Source organism: Peromyscus californicus, unplaced genomic scaffold (genome assembly GCF_007827085.1).
Source record: "Peromyscus californicus insignis strain IS unplaced genomic scaffold, ASM782708v3 Scaffold_14__1_contigs__length_90479793_seg_2, whole genome shotgun sequence".
NCBI classification, from domain to species: Eukaryota; Metazoa; Chordata; class Mammalia; order Rodentia; family Cricetidae; genus Peromyscus; species Peromyscus californicus.
Window position 1 is genome coordinate 78204085 of NW_026294436.1, and position 14862 is coordinate 78218946.

The 14862-nt window shown below is 46.5% G+C and overlaps 2 protein-coding genes across 6 annotated transcripts in view; one reads left to right on the forward strand and one right to left on the reverse strand.

Moving 5' to 3' along the window:
* The window catches only part of Traf3ip3 (TRAF3 interacting protein 3), a 29222-nt gene extending 19275 nt beyond the window's left edge, over positions 1-9947 (reverse strand). For 2 of the 3 annotated variants that reach the window (XM_052738080.1, XM_052738083.1), the window contains exon 1: positions 1462-9947. In XM_052738080.1, coding sequence (XP_052594040.1) covers positions 1462-1803 — 342 coding nt within the window. In that variant the 5' untranslated portion in view covers positions 1804-9947. The remainder of the gene's footprint in view (positions 1-1461) is intronic. The other variant, XM_052738082.1, reaches the window with a different exon arrangement.
* CUNH1orf74 (chromosome unknown C1orf74 homolog) overlaps positions 1-14862 on the forward strand; it is a 120760-nt gene that overhangs the window by 22123 nt on the left and 83775 nt on the right. The gene's annotated exons all lie outside the window — the stretch shown is intronic.

Sequence of the window (14862 nt, forward strand, 5' to 3'; positions counted from 1 at the left end):
GCCTTTGGGAAATCCTTATGTCTGAACATGGCTGCCTTGTGAATGAGATTTGTGCCCTACCAGAAGAGCCATGCAAGAGCTCGCCTCTCTGCTTGCTTTCTGCCATGTGTGGACACAGGGAAGAGTCTCCTCATCAGATTCCAGACTCACTGGAGCCTTGGGCTTGGACTTCAGCTTCAAAAATGACAAGAAACACTCTTCTGCTGTTCAAGCTACTCTCCGTGTGGTGGGTTGTCACAGCAGCAAGTGATATTTCCTTCCTAGAAAACCAAATCGCCCAAGGGTTCCCAGCTGTGAGCTGACCTCTGCGCTTGCTCTTCCCTGTCCTGGACAGAGGGAATGTCTCTCCACAGCTCAGACAAGGGACTGGTCTTCCCTCCTTCTCTGCTCTCAGCCACTCAGCCATGTCCAAGAATGAGTGACGGGTGTCAGATCTGGCCGTTTCTAGGCCTCTGGCTCCTGCTTGTGAGGAAGGGCCCAGAGGGACTGCTGCCTCTCCCTAGAGCCACAGAACCACTGAGCTTTTGTGTTGAAAGAGGACAGAGTAGGGACCTGTTGGTACAATGGGGTAGTGGTAGTCACAAGTTTCTCTGCTCTTTTTATGTTTTCTTCTACAAATAAAAAAGTCTATGTTGGTGACCCGGTACTCAAAGGCTAAGGAATATCTATAGGATTCCATCACGGGCTGACTTGATAACCACGACGGGCAGTTACTTCACTGTCTTTTCTGTTTCCATTCTCGGTATCTCTGCTCCTCTGCAGGCCTTTCAGAGTCCTCGTTACCATGTAAACAGGCAGTTGGTTCTTTTGCAGTTTTGTTCCAGGATGGTTGTTCTAGGCACAGGCACACACACACACACACACACACACACACACACACACACACACACTATACATGTTGGGACACGAAGAACATTGGCTTGTGTTCCTGGCATATTAAAAGCATTTAGTCAGTCTCTAGCGAATGATGGATAACTGCAGAAGATGTCACAGAGCTGGGAATGTGGCTCAGTGGCGGGATGCTTGCCCACTGTGCATAAGGCCCTTGGCATTGAGAGAACAAAGAGAAGTAGAATCTTCGAATTATGGTGCACCTGTAATCCCAGCACTCAGGAAGGGGAGGCAGGAGGATCATGAGTTTGAAGCCATCTTGAATTACATGGCAAGGCCCTATCTCCGAAAAAAAAAAATGATCTTATACTAGTTATTGGTTTGGAATTGTTTGTACAATTATTTCCTTTCTCCTAATAGGCAGGCGTAGGACCACCCCCCTCCCTTCACTTCAAAAGAAGTTGAACAAAGACACAACAAAATCCCCGAAAGAGCAATGGGTAATGGAAACTTGATTGCATGGTTGAGGAAGGGACTTACAGAAATCACTTGTTAATGACCTTCAACCTTTGTACTTCCCAGACCCCCCACCCCTGGGCCTGCAGCAGTGTTTTCTCAGACATATCCCACCTGCTGTCCAGGGAAGGAGGTCTTGTAGTCACCAGGCAAGGACTCCTTGAGGACAGTCACCTGGCCTGTCCCTCCATCTATCTTGCTGGAGGGCCCTTGCTCCCTGGACTGGCCTTTCTTCTCCTCTTCCAGGTTTCTCCTTCTGAAGAACTGGAGCTGCCGAGCTCTCTGAAGCCGCTCCCTGTGCTGGGTCCTCAGCAGCTTCCCTGGCTGGCGGCAAGTGGTCTCATTGCGGCGGCAGCGGCGGCTCTCTCGGGTCTCCTGACGTCGTTCACACTTGGCCTCATAGCTCTCGGCCCACCGAGCCAAGCCAGGAGAGGACTTGGGGTCTGAGCTGATCATGGTGACCTCCCAAGCACCTGTTGTGCTTGGCTTCCAGTTCCTTGAACAGCTGCTTGGATCTGCCAGATGCCAAGAGGGAGGAGTCAGAAGATGGGCTGAAAACTGACAATCTATCTCCCTGGGTCAGGACAGAAATAGCACAGGGCTCCATCCATGTGTGTTGAGAACCCAGGGCCAGGACTCCTGGGCTCAATCCTGCATGAACTGATGGAATCCAGCAAGGCCAGGTTTCTGCCATTCTCTAGCACTAATCCCTAAAGTGGGCGGGTCTCTCTGGAGCCCCTTCTTCCTTTCTGCCTCTAAGTGAGGGAATACAAGGAACAAATTATAATCGTCATGAGCTTACAGCTGTTTGAGTGGCTTGTAGAACTGAGGACACTCCAGCCCACTTTATCTTCTAGTCTAAAATGAAAGATGTCATCTTTACTGCTCTCTTGCCCACATTCTTACTAAAATAGCTAAGTGGCACTTCTTGAGACCTAGAGGGTTAGCCACAAGCCCTTAGGAAGTGATCAGGTTCATGACTGGCACCCTCTGCTCCATTCCTAGCTCTCAGCAGTCATCTTGTGGCTCTGGACTGGCATGGCTTAGGGAAACCTGCCCTGATTCCTCCATCACCACATCCTGACCTTTCTGTCATCTACTGTGTATCTAGGGCTAGGCTCTGACTTTAGTTGCTGATCAAGTCAGTCTATTGGCTGAGGACCTTCAAAACACTTAGTGTTGGTCCATTTCAGAGAACCTGGCTCAGTGACTCAGAGAGGAGGGCTCTACCTTTTTAGGACAGCCTCCCTGCCAGGCTCAGTCTGTTTCCAAAGCTGCCATCTAAACTAGCAAGCATGCAGAGTACTCGCAACAAGAGTCTTACAAAGACAAGCCCTAAGAAACCTGTAATGCAAAGTCCCCAAGGAACTTTGGGGACTGTCTTCAGGACAGGCTTGGTGTCCCACTAGGTGGCCTTACCTACCATCCATATATACCCAAATTCTTATCTTCACCTACCTGTTGTGGATTTGGCTAGTCTCATTTTGGTCTCTGGCAGCTTGGTGAAGTCAGGGCTGGACTCAGATGGGCTACATCCTAGCACCAGAAATTGTGCCCTGCCTCCTTTGCCCTCTGGAGTAAGACTGGGGTGATGAGGAAGGTCCTCCTCACAGCTGCTGTCTCTTCTCTATTACCCACTCATCCCACTGCCCAGGAATTCAGTTCCTGGGTGGTCAGAGGAAGTGTCCCAGCCTCACTGACTAGCAGGCACTGGCCAGCTCTGACCCCCAAGGCTTGTTTATAGGCGGCACAGACTCTGCAGGCAGAAGCCCTGTGCGTCTTTGTTGGAATTTTGATCCCTATCCTGGCACAAGATAGAATTCTGTGCAGGGCTCCTGCTCTGTCTCTGGTCACTATACTTATTCACAAACCAGTGGGTGGACAGTCTCACTTTCTGAAGGGCTCTTATGTGGCCAAGTCCTGTATGGTTTTGGTTATCTGGCTCTTGAGGGCAGAGGGACACCCTCTGCCTTGGGCAGAGCTTACCCCAAGGACTGTGAGGTAGTGTTCGTCCTCTTCCATCACCTCTGAATGTCTTCCTTCAGGCTTTTGCCCTCACTCTCACTCTATGGGGTTTCCTAGACTTCCCACATGTCACTCTGTTTATTAAATTATGTAGAAACGGAGGAAAAGGCCTACACATGTTCTGTGATGGATGGAGGGGACTTGGGATCACACACATGCACCTCAATGCATATTCTGTGATAAATGAATGGATGGAGGGGACTTGGGATTCCACATACATGTGCACCTCAAAGCCATAGCACCTTACTGTTCCGTCTTCACTGGAGGAGGGGAAATCTTGCTTTGGGGACAGACTGTGACTCACTCCCAGGCTGTCACTGCCTACCAAACAGAGGGGAAGGTGTTAAGTGTTGCTAAAGCCTCAGGGTTCTCATTTTTGAAATGGGACTAAAACTTCCCTTGAAGGGAGATGAGTATTAAATAACAATATCCACACCATACACCTAGCACATGGCATATGATAAATTACAGCTTTAAAAATATTAATATAAAACAATAAAATATTATTTTAATAATAGATATAAAATATCATACTTATCCTTGCTATGCTAGATACTGAAGACTTGGTGATATGAATCAGATGCCCCAGGCAAAGCCAGACTCTAAGACCAAGAATGCTCAATTTCACCCTCTGATTTCCCTAATTCCTTCTCTCAGTTCTGAACAGGGCTTGTAGCTCCATCTTGGAATAATTTTACTACTCTGGTTCCTGTGGCCTCTAAGTTTCAGTTACAAGGACAAAGCACTTCTTTCTGGTTTGGACATAATCATCAACTCAATTAGGTCAGACAGGAAGGCAAAAAACAGGTGGGTGAATAATGGGTACTGTGTTATGAGTGTGAAGGGTTAGGTTCCTCCATGTTGGGCCCTAGTTACATATAGGCTTTGTACTGGAAGTAGCTACCTGGGTTGAGGATCCTCCTGCCTTCCAGATGGGAAGAGGAAAGGTCTTGTGGGGTTGAGGCAAGCCTGTGCTGATGTCTCTTCCTTGTGGAAGGCCTGATGGACAGGGATGGACTGCAGAAAAAGGAACTGGTCCTGTAGTTCAGAGAAAGGTCACAGGGCCACTGCCCAAGGCTTTCTGGAGTCTCTGAGGTATTCTTTGGCAACAGGAGAGGGTCCAGTTAGAGCTTTGGAGGAAGACTTAATACTGGCTAGGGGAGGCTCTCCTCCCCACACAGGAAGACAGCAGGCACTGTCTCTCACCTACAGACTTGTTGCTGCCTTTCCAGAACTTTGCTCCTACCTCTTGGCTGTGTATGCAGAAGAAATGATGGGTGGTATCCTGCATGGATCTGGCCTTCCTAGTCCAGAGTTCTCAGTGAGAGTTGAGGGAGAAGGGCCTGTTACAGGGATCCCTGCTTTAAAGGGATCTGGAAAAGGTCATTTAATTCATGGCATGGATGCTGAGCATGCGACTCACATCTAATGTAAGCTAACAGGTAGAGCAAAGTTGGTAGCCATATCCTAGTGGTTACTCAAGGAATCCAACACAGGATGCCTTCTTGGTCACATAAACCCCAGCACTCAAATTCTACCACCTGCTGCTATGTAGGAGGCTGGCATGGCAGAGAACCTTCCGCCCCACCCCAAAGTCAACAGATCCAAACCTAGATCCCAAAGCATCTTCCTCCACTGTTACCTCTGGTCCCAGGTTCTGTCTCAAGGGTCTCAGGAGAACCTTCAGCCCTTTCCGGGTCTCTCTGGTCTCAGATGGCCAGGGAAGCGGTCAATCAGATGTTCTCGGCCCCCTCACCATTTTCCTCTTGTACTGACATTCTTTTTTGTACAGCAGCTTGATGAAACAGGAAATAGACAAGCCACAGTGCTTGCAAACCTCAGTTCCTCTCCTTGCTCTTAGCAATTTGAGAGGGCCCCTTCACCCTTGGGGCCTCCCAGGGTTGGTGAGGAACTCCACCCAGCCACCCACTCTCTCACTACCTGATTGGTCTGTGCTCCCTAGCAGTTTTAAGCTAATATCCATTTCCAGGGGTTGGTGATGTAGCTCAGGAGGTAGAGTGCTTACCTAGATGTGTGAAGCCCGTATTCTATCCCCAGCACTAAAAGCCAGACCTGGTAGTGCTTTCCTGAAACCCCAACATCAGGAAGTGGAGGCAGGAGAACCAGGAGTTCAAGGTCATCCTCAGCTACTTATTGAGTTCAAGGCAGCCTGTTTCAAAACCGTTTTTTTTTTTTTTTAAATAGTTTCTAGGACTACACAGGGATGGGCTTTGGACCAGATCCAAACCTTGCCATTTCTATGGTAGATCCAGGAGGGATGTTCCCTGTGCCATCTAGCTATCTGTTTGGCAGTCTCTCTTTCCTTTGGACATCTCAATGTTGGTGTTTGGTAGCGTTTCCTGTGGTCTGAAGGATCTGTGTGTTTTGTGACGTTCTAGACCCTTAAGGGTGTGTGTTATGGATTCATTTCTTTATGAAGCAATGTGGAGGGGTGACAGTCTGGGCTGCTGGAAGGCAGAAGGCAGATACTTAGCAGAATCTGAAAAAAAAAAAAAAAAAAAAAAGAAGAATCCCAGTGAGTTGAACTGAGACATTTTGGGGAAAAATTAAAGAGAACGGACACGTTAAAAAGAAACTATTACAAGTGGGATATTCCAGAGTGGCTCAGGATAGATAAGCAGGAAACTGGGTTGGTGCAAGTTCACAAACACCTCTGGAATCTTCTGAGCAAGCCCTTGGTATGGAGGGGTTTGGTGGTTGATGTGGCTGCTGTGAATGCAAGGTTTGATGTCTGCGAGGCAGATGTGAGGCAGGCCATGAGACGCTCAAGTAGCTGTGGTAAGTTTTGTTAACATGGAGAAGTTATCACAGTCCTCTTCATGACTGCTACTCCTCTCTTTGAAGAGAAAAAGGGAAGAAACAGGTAAGAAGTGCACAGGCTGGATTCTTACACTGGAACCCAGATCAAGGAAGGACGTGCCCTTAGGGTGGGAGACACTAGAGAATACGGGAAGTCAGGAGATTGTATTGAACTGCTGCAGACTCTTTGGCCTCTATTAAAAACTGTACAGAAATTTGTATAGAGATCAAAATCCCTTCTAGGGCTGGACACTCTTTGGGGGCTACACTTGAGAGGCCACAGTAGCACCATGGTGGGCTTCTCCTGGCCCCAGCCTCTACTAGGCCTAAGTTTCAGTTTCTGTTTTGATTTCTGATTAGGCAGGTGTGGGAGAAATTGCAAAACAGGCATGATTCAGCACTCACAGCCCCAGCCAATCAGGAACATTAGTGTGGCTGCTGCTTGCTTGACCAATCATGTTTAGGATGACCTAATCCCCTCCTGGTTGTCTATAAAAGGAGCTTCTCTGGAAGTCATTGCCGTTTTGTTGTGTGGCTGACTCCAGCATGCAGGAATTCTTCTCTTGAGAAGTAATCTCTCGGGGTTGGGGATTTAGCTCAGTGGTAGAGCGCTTGCCTAGCAAGCACAAGGCCCTGGGTTTAGTCCTCAGCTCCAAGGGTGGGGGAGAGAGAGAGAGAGAGAGAGAGAGAGAGAGAGAGAGAGAGAGAGAGAGAGAGAGAGAGAGAGAGAGAGAGATGCTCTTGCTTTTGCATATGTGAGTGATAGTCTTTTGTGGGGTGATCTGTGGACCCTAACACACTCATACTATTTGGGCTAATAGGTTTTTATGTGTGCTCAAATTCAGGTTGCAAGGGCTGGCCTAGAATATCAAGGCCAGAACTCTTTTTGTTTGTTTGTTTTGGAGACAGTGTTTCTTTGTGTAGTACTGGCCATCCTGGAACTCTGTAGACCAGGCTGGCCTCAAACTCATCAAGATCTGCCTGCCTCTGCCTCCTGAGGACTGGGATTAAAGTTGTGAGCCACCACCACCAGAGGCAAAGCCAGAACTCTTAACATTGCTCTGAGAATTAACAGTTCATGAAGTTGCCACTGCCTACCAATCTATCTACATTGAAAAAGAAAAGTGTGCCTATTCATAATAGCCATAACCTGGAAACAACTGAAGAATGGATTAAGAAAATGTGGTATATATACACAATGGAGTACTACTCATCAGAGAAAAACAATGGCAGCGTGAAATTTGCAGCAAATGGATAGAACTAGAAAATATCATCCTGAGTGAGGTAACCCAGACTCAGAAGGACAAACATGGTATGTACTCACTCATAAGTGGATACTAGATATAAAGTAAAGAACAATCAGACTGTAACCCACAGAACCAGGGAGGCTACATAGCAGGGGGGACCCTAGGATGACTGTGGCTTATAATAAGTTTTGGTTTTGCTCCATCACTGGGCAAGCCTCAGTGAAACATTTCACTATTAGGATAAGAATTTGTACTGTATCAAGCTGATAATAGAAAAATAAATAAATAAATAAAATGAAAAAGAAAAGAAAGGTGCGCACCCACATGTGTGCACACAAACACACACTATCCCCGAGAATAGAGAATATATCCTATTTTCAAACATGCATGAAACAGTACAAGACTGACCATGTTGACAGAAAAAATGCCTTAGCTGAATGTGGTGGTACATGCCTGTAATTCCAGTACTGGCCAGGAAGAAAGTGTGCCTGAGAATAGCCTGGGCTAGCTAGTGAGATTTTCAAAAAAGAAAAAGCCTTTGGAACAAGATTATCTGACCATAGTACAATGAAATTAGAAATTAACAACAAAAGCTGGGAATTAAAAAAAAAAATAGATGAAAAACTTTTCCCAGCTCAGTATTGAAATGTGGAGAGAATCGAGTTTTAAATGAATCCAGTGGACATGGTGATAATGGGAACACCAAGACAGAAGCCTGTGAGGCATTGCTGAGGCATGCCTCAAGAGAAACTCATAGCTACAGTCATACCATTGTTTAAATAAGATTAAAATGATTTATGAGTTTACTTACGTTCAAGCAGACTTCTAAAAATAATCAGAATAACCAAGGAAAGTAGGTGAAAATTAAAAAGGAAAGAAGAAAATGTTAAGTTAGAATACCGAGCAATGAGAATTCAGAAGTTTGTGCATATGTGCAGAGATGCTTGTGTACATGGGTGCATGGGTGCTTGAGCATCTGGGTGCATGGATGCCTGGATGCATGGGTATGTACATGGGTACATGGGTGTATGGGTGCATGGATACTTGGGCATTTGGGTGCATGGATACTTGGGCATTTGGGTGCATGGGTGCTGTGGTGTAGGGGATGGTGGTATAAGTACCAATAGAAAACAAAACTTAAAAGTGAGTTACTGCCTGGTCCGATCAATGAAAATAAGAGTAGGGACATATATAAAACCCTAGGAAGCAATTTCCAACTAAGGTGGAAATTAATACATTGAATCATTTTCATCTTATTTTATTAACTTTTTAGTTAGTTAGAATGATGTTTCATTATAGCATTTTGATATGTACATAATTTCAGTTTGCTCACATCAGCCCCTTGTTTACTCCTCCTTGGTTCAACCCCTCTCCTTCCCAGGGGTTGCCCTCTTCCTCAGAAGTAGCCTCTTTCTGCTCTCATGTCTTATATAGAGTACGTGTATTGTTAAGTCTAGATTCTACATGTGAGAGAAAACATACGTATCTTTCCTTTTCAACAGTTCCCTCTTTGCCCCACTCCTTTCAGACCCACTTCCTCCTACTTAGTTCCCTTCTACTTTCATGTCTGTCTGTCTGTCTAAACCTAGATTCCAAAGCCAGGTAGAATGGCTCGCACTGTATTCTAAGCACCTGGGAGGTAGAGGCAGGGATGATTGGCACAAGTTGGAGGCCAGACTGGGATATGAAGTAAGACCCTGACTCAAAAAAAGAAAAAAATCTCACAGGAGAGGAAACACATGGTTTTCGATTTTTGAGTCTGGCTCGTTTCACTTGTTTCATGATCCCTGGTTCAGCAGTTTTCCTGCAAATGACATAAGAGTCGTTTGTATAACTGTGCTGATGGCCTTGAAAATCAGAGTCAAATGGATTTAAGGAAACCACACGCACAAAGAGATCGTCTCACCCCCAGCTGGCCTCTGAGGATGGAAAAGGAGGGTTTAATCAGCAAGTCCTGAGCGCTGTGTGTCCCTTCACCTGTCCCGGATCACTGGGGATCTCCGCTGCTGGGTGGTTGTTGCTGGAACTTGAGTCTCACAGCGCAGCCACAGGGTCCACAACACTTGAATACAGACCTGTTGCATTAGTCTGGTGTCAATAAGTGTGTTGGGACCATCAGATTTTATGGTGTGGTTCAGGAAGCTAAAGGAAGCCCGTTGAGGAAAAGAAAAGCTCTGCATTGTACTAACACTGGGCATGCTCAGATTGCTACGAGGGGCTCCCTTTCCAGGCACTTCTGCTAGCTGCTTGCATCTTTCTCCCAACTGACCCCTGTTTCTTAGCAATGCATTCTCAAGCCCAAGTAACTTAGTCTATAATAAATTTTATTAGCATATTAGTATACATGTGGCACTTGATGTAGTTTGGATCCCCCCAAAGGCCCATATCTCAGAGCACTGTTAGAAGGTGGTAGAATCTTCAGAATGGGCTTAGTGGGAGGAAGTTAGGTTGCTGGGAGCATGTCCTTGGAGGGGAGAATGCCATGCAAGCTCTTCTCCCTGCTTTTCTCTTCCTAGTCATGAGGTGAGCTTTTGCCCTGGAAGTTCTACAGGCCTGGAAATGTCTGAGGTAACCAGTCATGGAAGAATCAACTTGGAAGAATCTTCCAAATTCTTCTCTCTTTACAACAGATTTTCTTGGGAGTTTATTAAGGTAAGGGAAAGCTGACTGACACCCTGGGTCCCACAGTATGGGAGCCCACAGAGGTTTCCTGGTGAGATCTGAGCTTGCTTTTCCCAGCAGGGGAAATTGGACCACAGGTATGGATACCATGTGTTTGGAAGGGTCTACACTTGGCTGTATCTAGCTAGGGGAAGGTCTTTTGCCTCATCCCTTGGCATTGTTGTAAAAAGCCCTTTTGAATAAAGTTCTAGGCTGTTGGGTATTGACTCAGGTCCTCCCGAAGCTATTCCGTGTTTCTTTCTTCCTCATCTTCGCTATCTTTCTATCTAAAAGTTTCTGATCCCTGTCTCCTCCTCATAGAAATCCTTTAAAGCGTGGGAGCTGGCCTCCCACACCGTGGAGGTCTCAGGGTAGGCAGACTGTTGCCGGGTCTCACCGAGTTTGTTCTTTGGTCTTTCAAGGGTCTTTCTGGTCACAGTTTCATCAGATGTCCACACTTTGGAGGTGGTCTAGCCTCCACTCATTGGGAGGGAGCCAATGTTCCTTATTTCCTACATTTGTAAAGAACTAGCTGCAATTCACATCTGTGGCAGAACAGGCACTCAGCCCTCTATGGGGTCTGTGTGGGCCTTGTTGGTGGAGTGTCTCTTAGATATAAAAACCTCATATTTCTGTGTAAGAAATGTTCAGTGTAAGCAAGATCTGTGTTTGTTGTATAGATCCTGGGGGACCGGGAGGCTATGAAGGAGGCAACCGCCTGTCAACAAGAAGTGCTTATTATCCACCCAACATGTGTGAGGCTGAGTTCATCTGCACATCACATAAATTGGGCATGGTGGTATACACGTGTAATCCTAGCCCTCTGGAGGTGGAGGCAGAAGGATGAGGTTCAAGATCATTCTCTGCTACATAGGGAGTCTGAAGCCAGCCCAAATACCCTACTTAAAAAAAAAAAAAAAGCCGGGCGGTGGTGGCGCACGCCTTTAATCCCAGCACTCGGGAGGCAGAGGCAGGCGGATCTCTGTGAGTTCGAGGCCAGCCTGGGCTACCAAGTGAGTCCCAGGAAAGGCGCAAAGCTACACAGAGAAACCTTGTCTCGAAAAACCAAAAAAAAAAAAAAAAAAAAACTACATCAGAGCTAGAGCCACAAACTTGCACAAAGTCCACTGCAACCTCACACACACACAGAGTCATACACACATACACACAAACACACACACATGAGTCATACACATATACACATATACACACCCAGTTTCTCTCTCTCTCTCTCTCTCTCTCTCTCTCTCTCTCTCTCTCTCTCTCTCTCTCTCTCTCACACACACACACACACACACACACACACACACACACACACACACACCACACACTACTGCTTCTGCAAGGGCATCTGCCCTGGTGTTTGTTTAATCTTGGACAGATGCCACCCTTGTCATTGGCCTTTGGCACTAGGATTTTTTTCAGGGGTGTCATCTAATCCTCATTTTGCTTTTAAAGATTCTGCTTGCCTCCCCTCCAACTACCTCCCGATTTACATGGTTTACTGTTCCCACCACAATGCTAGTTCTGAATCAGCGGAGCTAACTAACTTCTCTCTGCTCTTCAGTGCTGAAGGCCTGAAGGCTTGCCATAGTGCACCAATGGTGGGGTCTGTCCTTAGGGTCCAGCATTGCAAAGGAGGATAAGAAGGGTGAATTCTTAGCCTTTAATTTCAGTGTCCTGCAGGGTACAGCCTCAGGCCTGAGGTGGTGTCTGTAATATATAGATGGGCACACACATATGTAGTATGATGCAATATAGATTAACTGATGGAAAAGCAAAGTGTAAGGTAGGCTGACTAAAGTAACCATCTGGGGACCACAGGACAAGGCTGTTTCAGTTTTCAGAACAGCTCAGTGTCTTTGGCACCTCCCCGCCACCCCGGGGATGGGGGAAGGGCTGGCAGAAAAGCACAGACTTGCTCATGAGTTAAGCATTCCCCCTCATTCTGCACACTGGAAAATACCTCACCTCTTCTCCAGGGCTGTGTGAGCTGTCCAACAAGCAGCAATTGGAGACCGAGTTAATGAAATTATTTACTTAAGGACATGTCTATATAAATTACCAGGTTAGCAAATCATCCTTTAATCAGAAATCAAAGCTATGAAGTGCTTTCACTTGCTCGTCTTGTATGAGCCGTTTTTCTCATGTGACCCTCACTGGTGGCTTCAGCTCAGAGTCCCAGGGACTCAGCCGAGGTGGCTGCTTATGTATTTTCTGGGGCTGGAGACGTGGGTTCTAGTGTATGATGATGTTTAGTGGTGTCAGCATTATTTATCTAACAGGCTCACCCTCAGTTAAAACTATCTTAATTATGTCACAAATGGTGCCCCACTCCAGATGGAGTCCCCTTTCCCAGAGCCTTTTCCACGTTTTCACACATACCTTTGATCTCTGAGTTCCAGGATAGCCTGGTCTATAGAGCAAGTTCCAGGACAGCCAGGGCTACACAGAGAAACCTTGTCTTGAGAAAAAAGTCCTACTACCCAACACAGAAAGTCCCATGCCTTTGTCACTGTATTTTAATTTCAGTCCGTAGTCACCTGTTTTTTGTTTTCATGTCTTGGGACCCATCATTGCTTTTGTTGTTTAAACTTGGCACTAAGTTATAAATTATTCCATGTCTTCATACTTTTCACCTTTAGGGATGTTTAATGATTTCTTTATTATTGGGCAGCTGCCATGTGCCCTAGCATCACTTATGGTAATTATTAACCACTGGTGAGTCCAACACAAACACATTTTAATTCACACAGTTGAGGTGAACATGAGCTTTAGCGTTCTAAGGGTACTGTGATGATATTTTATTTGTGCTGAAATGTGGTGATATTTTATTTGTATGTTGATAATAAAGCATGCCTGGAGATCAAGGGGAAAAAAGGCCAGCCCTTTTTAGGTAAACATTGGAGTCAGGCAGTGGTAGCACATGCCCTTAATCCGATCACGTGGCAGGCAGGGTCTCTGTGTGTTCAAGGTCACACTAGGGAACAGAGCCAAGTGTGATGACACAGACTTGATACAATGTTGTAAGAACCAATCACCTGGAAGATTCATAAGCATGTGGCCTCTCATTTCATAGGATGATAGCAAAAGTTAAAACATACTTTTTAAAATTCATCTAACACAACTCAATTAACCAAGTTCTTGTTTTCTCTTAGACAGGATCTCATGTGGCCCAGGCCAGCCTCAAACTCACTCTATCACCAAGGACGTGAGTTTATGATGCCCCTCCTCCCAAGAGCTGGGGTATAGGTGTGTACATCACAGCAGGTTTTATGTGGTGTGGGGATGGAACCCAGGGCTTTGTATGTGCCAGGCATGTGCCTTAGCATCTGAGCTACTCCCTTGCCCCCTAGCAAAGATCTTTAAAGGATGTGTGCCATATGACTGTGTATGGGAAAAAGAGATTTGAAATGCTTCCCAGTGTCTCCTAAAGAAGAGTTTGCAAGAGTCAACTGAGGTAAATCCCAGGAATCTTGATAGAAAGATACTCAGATAACTCGGGTGGGCAACAGGGATGGAGAGTGGTTTGAGCAGAGGAGATGGCGGTGGCAAATACTGACAGAGGAACACAATTCCATGTCCTTGGAGAGTCAGAAGCAGAGCAGGTGGCCTGGGATGTGCCTGCAGGTGCCTGATGTTCCATTTTGCTCAAGGTTGGCTTTGGATAGAAGCTAGCCTCCTCTCCCAGCAGAGAATCTGTCAATTCTCTCCCCCAGCCTTTTGCTTTTTCATTCTTTGCCAGGCCCAGCGCGCCTTTCTGAGAGCATCACTAAGGTTCGCTATTGAACAGGACTAGCTCCTTCCCACAGCTCCAGGCCAATCTCCTGGGTGGCTGGGGCAGGAAAGTCAAGGTGTTGGAGCTCACTCCCCTCTTCTGGTCTGGTCATGGTCCACCGACCATGACTCCTTCATGAGCTTTGGCTTGAATGGTGGTAAGTTTTGAAGTAGAACCTTGTCAGAAGGATCAATGTGGTGTGGAGCCACTGGGTGGTGCTGCTGCCCCTGTCTGCCAGCAGGAGGCTGGTGATAGTCTTGGTAGTTAATGCCTTGCGCTTTAGGCCTGGTGGTGGTTTAGGGGTTCACTCTTGAACCTGCTCCCTGCAAGTCTATATCCAAGGACAGCGAGAGAGCCTTGAAATACGCCACCTACCAGGTAGTCACCCACCAGAGACTCAGGAATACTATTGTTTGCTCTGTCTTTTGTAATATGGTGTGGGTGGTTGTGTGTGGTTTTTTTTTTTTTTTTTTTTTTTTTTTTTGGTCTTGTTCCAGTTTCTAATCTCTAGCTTCAGGTCATTCAGCATACCCCTGAGCCCTCTCCTGTGACTCCTGCTTCCTGAAATCTTCTCTTCACAGCCTTTCCTCCTCAGCTCCTGTAATCTGGTGCTTGATTTTTTTTTTAAAAGATTTATTTATTTATTATGTATACAGTATTCTGCCTGCATGTGTCCCTGCAGGCCAGAGAGGGCACCAGATCTCATTACAGGTGGTTGTGAGTCACCATGTGGTTGCTGGGAATTGAACTCAGGACCTCTGGAAGAGCAGTCAGTGCTCTTAACTGCTGAGCCATCTTTCCAGCCCCCTGGTGCTCGATTTTTAAAGCATTCATTTGTATATTGGCTGAGGATGGCTTAGTTGGCAGAATGCTTGTCTAGCATGTAAGACGTCCTGAGTTCCATCCCCAGCACTGCCTAAGCCAGGTGTGGTGTTGCCCCCCCCCCCAAACACACACAGAGAGCAAAAGCAGGCAGACATATGC